This window comes from Loxodonta africana, chromosome 18, assembly GCF_030014295.1.
Source record: "Loxodonta africana isolate mLoxAfr1 chromosome 18, mLoxAfr1.hap2, whole genome shotgun sequence".
Taxonomy (NCBI): Eukaryota; Metazoa; Chordata; class Mammalia; order Proboscidea; family Elephantidae; genus Loxodonta; species Loxodonta africana.
This window is the reverse complement of record NC_087359.1, coordinates 48,249,813-48,263,576: the sequence shown is the minus strand read 5'-3', so window position 1 is coordinate 48,263,576 and position 13,764 is coordinate 48,249,813. Positions and strand designations below refer to the sequence as shown.

At 40.8% G+C, this 13,764-nt stretch overlaps 2 protein-coding genes across 7 annotated transcripts in view; both read left to right on the top strand.

Annotated features, from left to right (window-relative positions):
* Nucleotides 1-752, top strand: part of SKA2 (spindle and kinetochore associated complex subunit 2) — a 31,159-nt gene extending 30,407 nt beyond the window's left edge. For all 3 annotated transcript variants that reach the window (XM_003414588.4, XM_023553536.2, XM_010594288.3), the window contains one exon: nucleotides 3-752. In XM_003414588.4, the coding sequence (XP_003414636.1) occupies nucleotides 3-71 (69 nt within the window). In that variant the 3' untranslated portion in view covers nucleotides 72-752. The remainder of the gene's footprint in view (nucleotides 1-2) is intronic.
* Nucleotides 753-4,283: 3,531 nt separating this feature from the next.
* The window catches only part of TRIM37 (tripartite motif containing 37), a 137,603-nt gene continuing 128,122 nt past the window's right edge, over nucleotides 4,284-13,764 (top strand). For 2 of the 4 annotated variants that reach the window (XR_010318372.1, XM_064271301.1), the window contains exons 1-2: nucleotides 4,285-4,733; nucleotides 6,446-6,547. Coding sequence is in view for 3 of the 4 variants with exons in the window: in XM_064271301.1 (XP_064127371.1) it covers nucleotides 4,713-4,733; nucleotides 6,446-6,547 (123 nt within the window). In the remaining variant the exon portion in view is untranslated. Of the gene's footprint in view, nucleotides 4,734-6,445; nucleotides 6,548-13,764 lie in introns of all 4 variants that reach the window. The other 2 variants (XM_003414589.4, XM_010594290.3) reach the window with 2 other exon arrangements.

Below are 13,764 nucleotides of genomic sequence, written 5' to 3'. Positions count from 1 at the left end.
AGTTGTTACCACTGACTGAAGAAGAGGAAACTGCAGAAAAGCAATTAAAAGCTCACATGCCAGACTTATGAAGGCATGGATTTGGAAAGGGAACTCTAACAGAGAAGAGATCAGTTTCAGAGAAATTTAGGAAATGTCTTATTAACACTTGCTGATTAGAGGTAGGGGGCTGGTGAGGTTTGGGTGAATGACTGGATAGTGATGCCTTTCACAATAGTGGAGAATGTAAGAAGAAAGGCAGATATTATCTGAATAAAGCTCAGCCAGAAAGATGGAAGAGGAATAAATGGATTTAAAAAATATATTCCCACTTAGTCTTATAATTTTAGGCAAGAAAATCTCTTTAAACTATTTTGCATCTGTTTTCTTTTTATATGATCGAGATGTATAATGCAGATGTCCTGGCCTATTGTAAAAGACTCTTTTATGTACTGTCAGTTAGTCAAAATGTGAGTGAGCATGCTTTCAAAATAAAAGACAAAATATTTATGTTTTATATTATGTATCATATATCTATATATATGTTTTCATTTTTTAAAATGTTGATTGCAGATGTGATTACATTATGGTGAGACTGTTGGCACCCAATACGTGTCTTATAGTCTCCCACGAAACCTAACTAATGTAATAAGCTTGCTTCTCTGTGACAGCCTCACTTTTGTTTATTCTTTTCCTGTTCCTTCTGCTTGCTAATGTTGAGCAGCATGAGCTGTTTTCAAATGCTACATTAAAATGTCCATGTTGTATTCCAATACTACCTTTGTTGTCCTTCATCCTATGTTATTGTAATATGTGAAAGCTAATAATAGATGATAAATGGCAAAGAAATTGAACTTGTCGAGGATTTCTTCTCAGATCAACAATCAGTGCTCATGAAGCAGCAGTCAAGAAATCAAACACCGTATTACGTTGGCTAAATCTGCTGCAGAAGACTCCTTTAAAGTATGACAAAGCAAAGACGTCATTCTGATGACTGAGGTGTGTCTGATGCAAGCCATGGTATTTTCTAAATTTTATTTGGTTGTTGTTGAGAATATACACAGCAAAACGTACCCCAGTTCAACACTTTCCACATGTACAATTCAGTGACACTGATAATATTCTTCAAGCTGTGCAACGATTCTCACCTGCTTTTTCTGAGAGTCACTGTCCCCTAAGGTTCCCATCTAATCTTTTGAGTTGCTGTTACCAATTTGATCCCATATAGATAGTTCTTAAAAAAGGCAGACCTTTTTTACTAGTTAAGCTAAACTATTGTTAGGTTTTAAGATGACGTCAGGGGATATTTTTGTTTTACGGATTAAAGATTATCTCAGGGCAATAGTTTCAGGGGTTCATCTACCCTGCATGGCTCCAGAAAGTCTGGAGTCCATGAGAATCTGAAATTCTGTTCTGGGTTTTCCCCATTTTGTTCAGGATTCTTCTATGGAGTTTTCGATCAGAATGTTCAGTAATGGTAGCTGGGCACCATGCACTTCTGGCCTCATGGCAAAGGGGCAGTTGTTCACAGAAGCAATTAGCCATATGTTCTATATCCTCCTATTTCTGACTCTCATTTCTCTGTTGCTCCAAGTGAAGAGAGACCAATTGTGCCTTGGATGGCAGCTTGCAAGCTTTTAAGATCCCAGGCACTACCCAATAAAGGAGGAGTCAGAGCAGAAGCACTAAACATTTTCTTAGGCCAGTTAACTGGGATGTCCCATGAAACCATGACTCTAAACCTCCAAACCAAGGAACCAAATCCTATGAGGTTTTTGGCTGTACATAAGCAGCCTCAGCAGCTCCATTTTTTTTTTTTTTTGGTCGTTGTTGTAAATACATCTATTATACAACTTTAGCCAATTCAGCTTTTTACAGGTGTCCAAGCCATGGTATTTTCAGTTGCCTCGTGTGCGCGAAAGGTGGGCAATGAAAAAGGAACACCGAAGAAGAATTGACACATTCGAATTGTGGTACTGGTGAAGAATGTCAAATATGCCATGGACTGTCAGAAAAATGAAAAAATCTGTCTTGGAGGAAGTACAGCCAGAAAGCTCCTGAGAAGTGAGGCAGGCGAGACTTTGTCTTGTTTACAAAGGCGCAATTGCAGGAGAAAGACATCAAGCTTTGTAAAGTTGTTGTTGTTGTTAGGTGCCGTCGAGTCAGTTCCAACTCATAGTGACCCTATGCACAATAGAACGAAACACTGCCCGGTCCTGCGCCATCCTCAATCGTTGTTATGCTTGAGCTCATTGTTGCAGCCACTGTGTCAGTCCATCCTGTTGAGGGTCTTCCTCTTTCCCGCTGACCCTGTACTCTGCCAAGCATGATGTCCTTCTCCAGGGACTGATCCCTCCTGACAACATGTCCAAAGTATGTCAGATGCAGTCTCGCCATCCTTGCCTCTAAGGAGCATTCTGGCCACACTTCTTCCAAGACAGATTTGTTCGTTCTTTTGGCAGTCCATGGTATATTCAGTATTCTTCGCCAACACCAACACAACAATTCAAAGGTGTCAGCTCTTCTTCGGTCTTCCTTATTCATTGAAGTTGTCAAGGATTTCATTTTACTTGGATCCACAATCAACAGCCATGGAAGCAGCAGTCAAGGAATCAAAAGACGCGTTGCATTGGGTAAATCTGCTGCAAAGGACCTCTTCAAAGTGTTGAAGAGCAAAGGTGTCACCCTGAAGACTAAGGTGCGCCTGACCGAAGCCATGGTATTTTCAATCGCATCATATGCATGTGAAAGCTGGAGAATGAATAAGGAAGACTGAAGAAGAGTTGTAGAGGGTTGCAAAAAAAGAGCGAGACCCTCAATGAGATGGATTGACACAGTGGCTCAAACATAGCAACGAGGATGGTACAGGGTGGGGCAATGTTTTGTTCTGTTATACATAAGGTTGCTATGAGTCGGAGCCAATTCCATGGCACGTAATAACAAAAAACTGAATTTGGAGGAGCACTTATCTGCCACTTGTCAGTTGTGGGTGTCAGTTTCCATATTTCTAATGTACAAGTCAGTGGCATATAGTGTATTCACAATATTGTACAACCAACAGCTCTAGTTCCAAGACCAAAAGTAATTTTCAGTGAAAGAAGTTTTCAATCCTCGATTAATCTTCCTAAATTATATCTTTGTCCATGGCTCATAGGGTTAAAAAAAAAAAATTGCTGCTGCCCACTAAAAATGCCTGGTATTCAATGACTTCCTCCTAGATTATTGCTAATTTTCTACATGTGCACTCTAGGTTGGGTTAAGTGTAATAAATAGATGTTTGCAACAAATCAGAAAAGGAAAACTAGCTTAAAATTAAGAATTCAGTTCATGCCCTTTGCCTCACACTTTCAATTCTTTCGATCTTTAAACATTTCTTCTGCCAGAAATTTGTAGAAAGCAGACCCTAGTTACAGGAAAGCTTTTTCACCTTTTCCTTAGTTCCCATGGCGACAGCTAAACTCAAATCGCAAGATCTGAAGGGTGCGGTGGGGTGTGGGTCTGAAATCTTCAGTCTGTGGCCCCACACCCTCTTCAGATGGGAAAGGACACCTCTCTTTAGGCTTCAGAATCTGGTGCTTTCCAACTTCTTTTGGTGCAGTAGGTGGGGCCCAACCAAACCCATTGCCCGTCGAGTCCATTACGATTCACAATGACCCTATAGGACAGAGTAGAACTGCTCTCATGGGGTTTCCAAGGATATAACCTTCATGGAAGCAGACTGTCACATCTTTCTACCACATAGAGCGGCTGGTGGGTTCAAATCACAGACCTTTTCAAATCAGTTACCAGCCTAGTACTCTTACCACTGCGCCACCAGGGCTCCATGTAGGTGGGGCAGAAGTCTTAAAAACCTTAGGACTTCGCGTCCCAGAGAAAGAAGATCATTAGCTACAAATCTGCCCCAGGGTTTCTCAAAATGCAGCCACAGAGCACCTACAGCTAAATCATCGGGAGTGTTGGTTGAAAATCCGGATTTCCTGGTCCCACAACCCTAGAATCACGGATCCGAATATTTAGGGGTGTGGCTCCGGAGCCCGCGAGTTTTTCCATCACTTCATTTTTTCAGCTGGATCCCATCTTTGGCGCTCAACAGTTTGAGACCCACGGAGCACCGCCCCTCTGGGGGGCGGGGCGCGACAAACTGCCACGCCCCCGGCTGGCCGCGCCCTGGGGCCCAGGCACGCAACCCTGCAGCAGCTAGCCGTCAACTCTCGTGTGCGTCCGCAAACCGCGGGAACTAAGCACCCGCCTCTCTTCGCCTCCCCGCCCATACCGGCTAGTGCGCAAGCGCGCCGCTCCACCCGGTGCGGCCGCGCCTGCAGCTGCCCTGGTTACGGTTGGTGTTTGCGAATTCCTTGTGGCGATTTCTTCGCTTGAGACTAGCGCCGCCATGCTCTAGCCGCGGTTCGATACGCGCGCGCCCGCGTCACGTGGGCCGAGGTTCACTCGCTGTCTCTGGCGGGCGGCTGAGCCAGAAAGAAGGAGCTGTCGCTACCGCTCGCCCTCCCCCTGCGCCCCGGGGCAGGCGCGCGAATAAAAATGGCGAAGTGGGGGTAGCCGGCGCCGAACCCGGAGCTATGGGGCGCGCAGCTGAGGCGGTCGTAGGAGCCTCCTGACGTGGGCGTCGGGCTGTTCTCCGCGGCGGATCTGACCTGGCGACCTCGGGCCGGTGCCTAACAGGTCAAACCACGGACTCCGCGGGTCGCCGAGGGCCCCACCGAGAGCCGGAGGCAATGGACGAACAGAGCGTGGAGGTGAGGGGGTTTGAGGAGGGTGGTGGTTGGTCTGTCCCCGCCATCGGATGAGCGTTCTGGATTCCAGTGTGTACCCCGCTGCTGCTGCTTAGGAGAGGGCTGGCCCGGTGCGAAGGGGCGGTACTCGTTCTGCAGCCCTCCGGATGCCTTAAGCTCAGACCTTTCTGCAGTCAGGTGGTGCGTATCCTGGCGTTTTCAAGGATGCCTTGGCGCTGGTATTCAGCCCTACAGGGTATTGGCAAACTACAGCCTGTGCAGAGCAAAATTGCAGATTCATCAGATGGACTGGCCACCGGTTCTTGGGAGTACTAGTTCATGCATGGATCCAAATCTTCCGAATGGATAATCACCTTTCCACCTCAGCGGTACATTTTGCAGACTCTTCTGCCCTTCCTTGATTGAGTGAGGATATATTCGTACTATCCAATTTGTAGTTTCTAGGGCAAACTATTCTGTTTATATCTGACTCTCCAGTTAAGTAGTGATTTCAAATGGTTCGAATATTTAAAAAAGGCCAGAAATATTAAGATTCCGTTTATCTAACATAGTTATATGTAGACCTTGCCCATTTTTAATCTTCCGAATACAAAGATAACTAAATCCTTGTTTTTAAGTAACGTCAACTCTGTGCCTAGGCGCTCTGAAGCCAGTAGACTGCCCACTTGAGACTAGTTCACCCAACGGTCTTATTGTCCACCCTGCAGCCAGTTACAGAATCTGAATCTCACAGGTTCTTTTCAGGCCTGCAGAGTCATGATTGCATTCATGAGTAATTTTCTTGTTAATTTCTCACGTGAAAGTATTATGAAGCGTTTGTGAACTCACCTTGGTTATAGAAGGGTTTAATGTTCCTGGAGTGGAGTAAAAATAAATGTCAAAAAAAAAAAAACCAAAATGTAATTAAAGTGCATTTAATTATATCTGTTTTCTTTTTATAACTTAAGTTACTTCCTGCGTTGGTCTGAGGCTTGCAAAGATAATACTGTTTCTTCAGATTATATAACTTTTTGTTTTCCTTTTTAAAGCCTCAAAACTGCCACCAAAATTCTCGATAGGGTCAGAATCTCAGGCTCAAATAAGTAGCTAGTTGGTTGCAGCATCAGGGCAGAAATTTGTGTTTCTCCACTATGAGTTGGCTTCTTTCTCGAACAGAGTACACTGCCCTTAGGATAAGGGCTTTCTTTTTTTTGAAATTATGTAAGTCATTTATCCCCTTTGGTAAAATTGCAGAATAAGTAAGGCGGTTGTGTTGTGCATTCAGTCATATAGGCTGCTTTTTTCCTGTGTTTTTATGTGTCATTAAATAACTTGAGAAATATTACTTGTAACTGTATCATAGTCCATGTATAACTGCCATAATTTACTTAATCAGTACTCTGATGTTTCGACATTTGGGCCATAGCCAGATTTTTACCGTTATAATTAATGTTTCAGTGAAAATATTTATGCATGAATCTATGTTTGCATTTTATATCCTTGCTTTAGAATAGAATTATTGTGAAGCTTGCAAAAAAAAAAAGGAAGCACTTTTTCCAGGAGATGTTCTAGGATACCCTGGACCTTGACTAACCAAACCCTGATGTGGAATATAGTAAAGTCTGAGATGTTATTAGTCTGAAATATATAAATGTTCAGTGAATTATTCTAAGTATGCTTTTTACTTCTGATTCAGTAGCCTAATCTGGTGGACCTACATCTTTTATTATTGTCAGAGCATTGCTGAGGTTTTCCGATGTTTCATTTGTATGGAGAAGTTGAGGGATGCACGCCTGTGTCCTCATTGTTCCAAGCTTTGTTGTTTCAGCTGTATCAGGGTAAGTTGTATTTCTTTTTTCACATGCATTTAACGTATATATAGGAAATATTGTAAAAATTAACCTTTTTCCTTCTTTTATATTTGTGCCCTTTTTAAATGTTTCTTGAGCAGAATGTTCCTTAATAGGAACACCATCAATGTGTATTGCTTAGCGCTATGGAGATGAGTAAACATCAGGCGATAACACAGCCGTGAAATGTCCGTGATACCTAGGTACCTCTGGAACCTAAAAGCCCACCAAGATTTTAATATATTTATGTTATTAAATTCACTGCACATTTAACAAATATTAAGTGCTCACATTGTGCTTGGGGTTATTTGAGGATTACTATGACAAGTGACACTCTGAAGGAGCGTAGGCCTGATTGAGAAAATGGACTTTTGTGTTCTGTTGAGGTGTGTGTAGTTTCATAGAAGAGGCACCAACAAAATGCTGCAGGGCTCAGAAGAGGGGGAGTTTTTACATATTTGGGGAAGAGGGAGAAAGTGGGTATTCAAAGATAAAGAATAAAATCAGATAGTTAGAAGAAACATTAGAGATAAATGTAATCCAGTGATTTTAAAATGTAAAACTAGGTGAACCTCTCAAACAAAATTATCAGGAAGCACAAGATGTAAAACAGAAGAACCTATTACTGTTGAAGATTGTAGGGGCGGGCGGGGGGGGGGTGGCGGTCCAACAGCACATTTGCAGAGCACAACTGAAAACTGCCCTGCCATTACTCTTAGCAGATTATTTTCTTCATTGAGAAAATCAAAGCCATCTTATATGGCCCTTCACCTCAGAATTTCTCTGTGATCTTTATTCCTGCTTAAAACAGACAGACAAAAAAACCTAAACCCGTTGCCGTGGAGTGGATTCTGACTCATAGCAAATCTGTAGGACTGAGTAGAAGTGCCTCATAGGGTTTCCAAGGCTGTAATCATTATGGGAGCAGACTGCCACATATCTTTCTCCGGTGGAGCTGCTGGTGGGTTCAGACTGCCACGCTTTTGGTTAGCAGCTCAGCGCTTAACCAGTGCACCATTAGGACTTCATGTTCTTGCTTGAGGAAGATAAATATCATTTTGACAAGGAGTCTTGTTTGCAACACATGGGTTAAATAATTTTTCTGGTCACACAGCTACCAAATGGTGGAGCTGGATTTCAACCCAGGCAGTTTGAGTCTAGAGCCTGAGCTCTTTACCATTTTACTGCTTGAAGAAGACCTTGGCTCCGATGCTAGTTCTCCTACATAAAAACTGGGAAACTTAAGCTTTTTTAGCTGTGTTTTCTCAGCTGTAGAATTCAGACAAACAAGCTCTGTCTCCCAGGTTATGGCATTAAATAAGCTAAAAAGTAACTCGAAAACTGTGAAGTACTATTCACTTTAAAGTTTTGTAAAGTAAGGGATTGTATTCTTTTGTTAAATAGCAACTTAATACACGTAGCATTATTATCTACATGTTCTAAATGGTGAAACTGAAGCTCAGAGGTGAATTGGCGTCCATGGATGGTCCATGGATGTAGTTGTTTAAGTCGTGGAGTCTAGATGTGGATTCAGCTCTTGATGAAGGTGGGTTATTACCGTATATCTCATTGATACTTTGTTTCTTCATTGTTACCTCTTCTTGGTCCCGCCCCTTAAATTCTTAGATATTGCTGGTGGTGTTCTCTTTTCGCTGAGATTTCTGGGAAAATTCATCTACTTTGGAAATCTGATTTACTTGAGTAGCTTCAGGTGTCATGTTTGCAGGTGGCTCCCAAATCAGTTCCTTAACTTTGAGTTTAGATGTCTTTTCTGATTGTCCTTTCAGCATCATGAACTCTGGTGCAGACCGTTATCTCAAACTGACTCTGACTTCTTTTTGTTCTGGTCTCTAGTCAGTCACTCAGACTTGAAATCTCTTATACCAGTGATTTACTAAGTCCTGCCACTTTTATCTTTTAGTGTCACTTATAGCTTTTCATGGAGTCCCTGAGTGGCACAAATGGTTAACGTGCTCAGCTGTTAGCCAAAAGGTTGGCTGTTCAAGTCTAAACAGAGGCCCATCGGAAGAAAGGCCTGCTGATCTATTTCAGAAAAATCAGCCACTGAAAACACTGTGGAGCACAGTTCTGCTTTAATACATGTGGGGTTACCATGAGTTGGAATTGACTGAATGGCAACTGATTTGATTTATATCTGTTCACTGCCTTTCCATTTCTGTTGTTACCATCCTAATACAGAAATTTTCTTTCTCCATTTTTCTCATCCAGTTCCTTTTGACCCCTTCTTGATTGTCATCATTGGTAAAACTTTTATCTGTGTATAGTAATGGGCTTTTTTTTTTATTTTTGCCAGCTGTCATGAATTGAATTGTGTCCCCAAAAATATGTGTCAGTTTGGCTAGGCCATAATTCCCAGTATTGTGTGATTGTCCACCATTTTGTCATCTGGTGTGGTTATCCTATGTGTTTTTAAATCCTATCTCTAAGGTGCTAATGAGGCAAGATTAGAGGCAATTATGTTAATGAAGCTGGACTCAATCTGCAAGATTAGGTTGTATTTTAAGCCAATGTCTTTTGAGATATAAAAGAGAGATCAGAGAGACATGGGACCTCATACCAACAAGAAAGTAGAGCCAGGAGCACAGGTCCTTTGGATCCAGGGTCCTTGTACTGCGAAGCTCCTAGAATAGGGGAAGATTGATGACAAGGACCTTGCTCCAGAGCTGACAGAGAGAGAAAGCCTTCCCTTGGAGCTGATGCCCTGAATTTGGACTTGTAGCTCACTACATTATGAGAGAATAAACTTCTGTTTGTTGAAGCCATCCACTTGTAGTATTTCTGTTATAGAAGCACTGGATAACCAAGACACCAGCCTTTTTTTTATTAGATATAATCGACATAACATCTGCTCATATTTAAAGTGAACATTTTCATAAATACCGTTGTAAAAATCATAGCCGTAATCAAGATGCTGCACATATTTGTCACCCCAAAAAGATTCTTTTACTCTTTTGTAATCCCTCCCTTCTGCTGTCCTATCCTCTGGCAATGACTTATCTGTTTTTTATGACTGTAGATAAGTTTGCATTGTCTGGAATTATACCCAAATGGAATCATACAACATACACTCTTGTGTCTGTCTGCTTTCACTCAGCAAAATTATTTTGAGATTCATGCATGTTGTTGCGTGTTCAATAGTTCATTCCTTTTCATTGCCGAGTAATACTCTGATGTGTGTATGTGACACAATTTGTGTGTATTCAGCTGCTGATGGACATTTGGTTTGCCTTCAGTTTTTGGCTGTTACAGACAAAATTGTTATCAACATTTGTGCACAAATCTTTGAATGGACATATGCTTTTTTTTCTCTTGGGTAAATACTTAGAAGAGGAATGTCTGGATCATATGATAGGTGTGTGTTTAACATTTTTAAGAAATTGCAAAACTGTTTTCTAAAATGATTGTATCATTTTACATTCTCACCAGCAGTGTGTAAGGGTTCCAGCTCCTTTACATTCTTGACAGCGCTTGATTTGATAAGTCTTTGGAATTTTAGACATTCTCATAGGTGTGTAGTGGTATCTTATTGTGGTTTTAATTTGCATTTCCCTGACAACTAATGATGTTGAGCACCTTTCTGTGGGCTGTCCACGTATTGTCTCTGGTGAAAGGTCTGTTCAGATCTTTTGTCCTTTGTAAAACTGGGTTGTTTTTCTTGTTACTAAATTTTGAGAGTTCTTTATATATTCTAGATGCAAGGCCTTTATCACATATAAGCATTGCAAATATGTCACCCAGTCTGAGGCTTGTATTGTTTCCAAGAAGCCTACTGTCCTTATCTTTGTTTCTTTCTAATGTTTTTTTTTCTCCAGCTGCTTTTAAGATTTTCTCTTTGTCACTGTATTATGGATCAATTCGTGTCCCCCAAAATACATGTTGGAATTCTAACCTCTATACCTGTGCATGTAATCCTCTTTGTTAAGTTAATTACAGCATACCTGAATAGGGTGGGTTCTGAATCTAGTCACTTATGAGTTATAAAAAGTACAGATTAGACACAGAAGCACAGACACATGGAGGAGGACTGATGCCATATGACGATAGTTGAGGACCCAAGAAATGCTGGGGGCTACCAACAGGGAAAGAATCAATATGGCTGAGATCTTGGTTTGGACTTTTAGCCACCAAGACTGTGAGAAAATAAATTTCTGCTCTTTAAAGCTATCCTCTTGCGGTATTTGTGTTGCAGCAGCACTGACAAACTAAGACACACTGGTTTTGAGCAGTTTCATTATAATGTTCTTTGCCATAGTTTTTTGCATGGTTCTTGTGTTTGGGGCTTGTTGAGCTTAGATCTGTTGGTTTACAGGTTTCAGCAAATTTGGAAAATTATAGGCCATTATTTCTTCGCATTTTTTTCATTCCTTTTTTCCTCCCCTCCCCCGCTTTGAAGGACTTCAACGTATGTTAGACTGTTGGAAGTTGTCACACGGCTCATGATGCTCTGTTAGTTTTTTTTGTTATCTCCTTGATTTTAGGTAGTTTCTATTGCTGTGTCTTCAAGGTCGTTAATCTGCAATGTTTAATGTACCATTAATTTGTACAGAGTATATTTTTTCATCTCAGATATTGTAATTTTCTTCTCTAGAAGTTTGATTTGGCTCTTATAGTTTCCAAGTCTGTTTAACTATTTGAACATATGGAATACAGTTATAATAGCTCTTTCAATATGCTTTTCTGCTCATTCTAACATCTATGTCAATTCTGGGTCTATTTCAATTAATTGAAGGTCCAATCATCCATAGCTGCTGTTTGCTTTAGTTTTACTATGTATGGGCATCATTTCTTGCTTAGTTTTCCTTATAAGACAGCTGTTTGAGATCAGTTTGTTGTTAGAGGATATTTTTTCCGAGTATGACTATCAACTACTGTTTGTTAGACTTTAGAGCATATTATTGAATTCTTATAATAGCTGTTATTACGCCCTTTATATATACGAGGAGACTGAACTTCAGAGAGGTTGATTAATTTGACCGTAGATGCAGAGAAGGAAGTAGAAGAGCCTAGATAAGACCCTTGAACCATTTCAGGAGAGCTGTGTTCGCAGCTTGGAGTTGTGGGCACAGCCTTGATACTACAGCTGTTTTTCCTTTTATCAAAATTTTAGAAGTTTTCTGTCTTCTGAAGAGAAAATACAGTTAAGGAGAGATAGAATTTATCTACAAGGTAAAGTGATTTCGTTATTTAGTACAACGCAAAAAACAGATACAGTTTCTCTAGCAAATGTCATAAACTCCCAGAGAAGTGAGTCCGTTTGAACCTTTCATACAGTGTTGCGGGTGAGGATACTCAATACATGTCTTCAATTGTCATACTCTGATTATGTTGCCAAAGAAATAGAAGGGGTTTCACAGATACTTATGTATTTAATAAATTTCAAAACCAGCGTTATTTAACATTGGAAATAGTGTGAAATAAATATTGAACTCATGATACTGTAAGATTTTGAACTGGTGTAGTTTTGTTTCTTAAAGAAATTTTCTTCCTCAAAGTTGGTATTCTTTTTTTTTTTTTTTTAAACCTTCTTTGGTCTTCCATTACACTCCCATAGTAACTTTATGTACCATCTGATTTTTTTAGTTTTGCATTGAAGAGAATGTAGATATGTAGTTCTTATTGTAATTACCCGTTCTTATAACTTTTGGGAAATGAACAAAGGGACTGATGACAAATATGTGTTTTCACTACTTCTCTCTTCCTGATTGATACACTGTGAGAAGGGGAATGTGGGAACTTGTATAGTGGTTTACTGCAAAACAGTTCCTTAAGACTCTTTGATGCATCCTATTGTTAGGTCTGTATAGTGTGCCTCATAATGTACTTGACAGTAGGGAATATGAGAAATTTTGTATACTTTAACATCACATCTAAGGTCCTTCATGATCTGCCTGCTGGGGGCTCTGCAGTTTTGTACCATTTGAAGAAAATTTTCTTCCTTAATGAATTCCCTCCTAATTACTACCTGTTTTTCTGTTTCCTGTCATAGCTAAAACTATTGGAATGTGTTGTCCCTGCTCCATCTCTCTATACCCTCACTTTCTAATCACTCTTCAACCCATTCTAATTTGACTTGTGTTCTAGCCACACTGCTAAAATAGCTCTTGCAAGGTCATAACCTCTATTTTGCTAAATCAAATGAATACTTCTTTGGCCTCAACATACCTACCAGGCTGAGAGCACTCAGCACAAATGACCTACCTCCTCTTTCTTGAAACACTTGATTATAATCTCTAGGTTTTCCTGCTATGAAGTACTAACTACGCTTTCTCTGTTTCCACACTTCTAAATTTTGGAGTGCCCCAGGGCTGGGCCCTGGACGCTCCATTTTATAATAACGGTGCTGTCTTGCTCGTAATCTCATGGTTTTAGGGCTTTAAACACTACCTGTAGGCTCATAACTTACAGACTTGCCTTTTTTGCTTCACATCTCCCCTGCCTACAGACTCAGATATCCAGCTGACTGCTTGACATCCCCATTTGGATTTGTAGTAGGCATCTCAAGTTTAACATGTCTGTAAGCAAAGTTTTTATTTTACTTCCCATATCTATTTCTCTTCTAGTCATTTTTTATCTTAGAACCCAGTTTTTCATTCAGAAACATAAGTGCCAACCTTGATTCTTCCTTTTTCCTCACATGCAGTTCATCAGCACAGCCCAGCACTTTTACCTCCAAATTATGTGTTGAATCAGTCTAACTTGTGAAAGTCTTAAACCAGTGCCTGGCATATAGGAAGTGCTCGATAAATGTTAGCTATTATTTTACAGTCGGCCCTCTATCTGTGAGTTCTGCATCTGCAGATTTAGCCAACTGCAGATTGAAAATATTTGGGAAAAAAAAGTTCCAAAAAGTAAAACCTGAATTTGCCACACACCGAGCACTACGCTGAATGCATGCTGATGAAGAGATACGTAGACATATCTTGCTGTAGCCTTCTGCCGTTTCACAGATCCTCAGCCTCTTTCCAGCACTCGTTGTTTGAGCAGTACTTGCCTCGCATCTCCTTCATTGCCTACTTGGGTTGTGTGCACCCTTTGTTTCTGTGAAAAATGGCTCCTAAAAAGCATTGAAGTGGTCAGAGTAATCCCTTAGAGGCTACATTTGAGGAGGTCGAGGAGAGTGAGAGGACGGCGTTTAAGGCTAGTAAGGGATGGCTGGCTAGCTCTGTAAAGTGGTACAGCCTCAA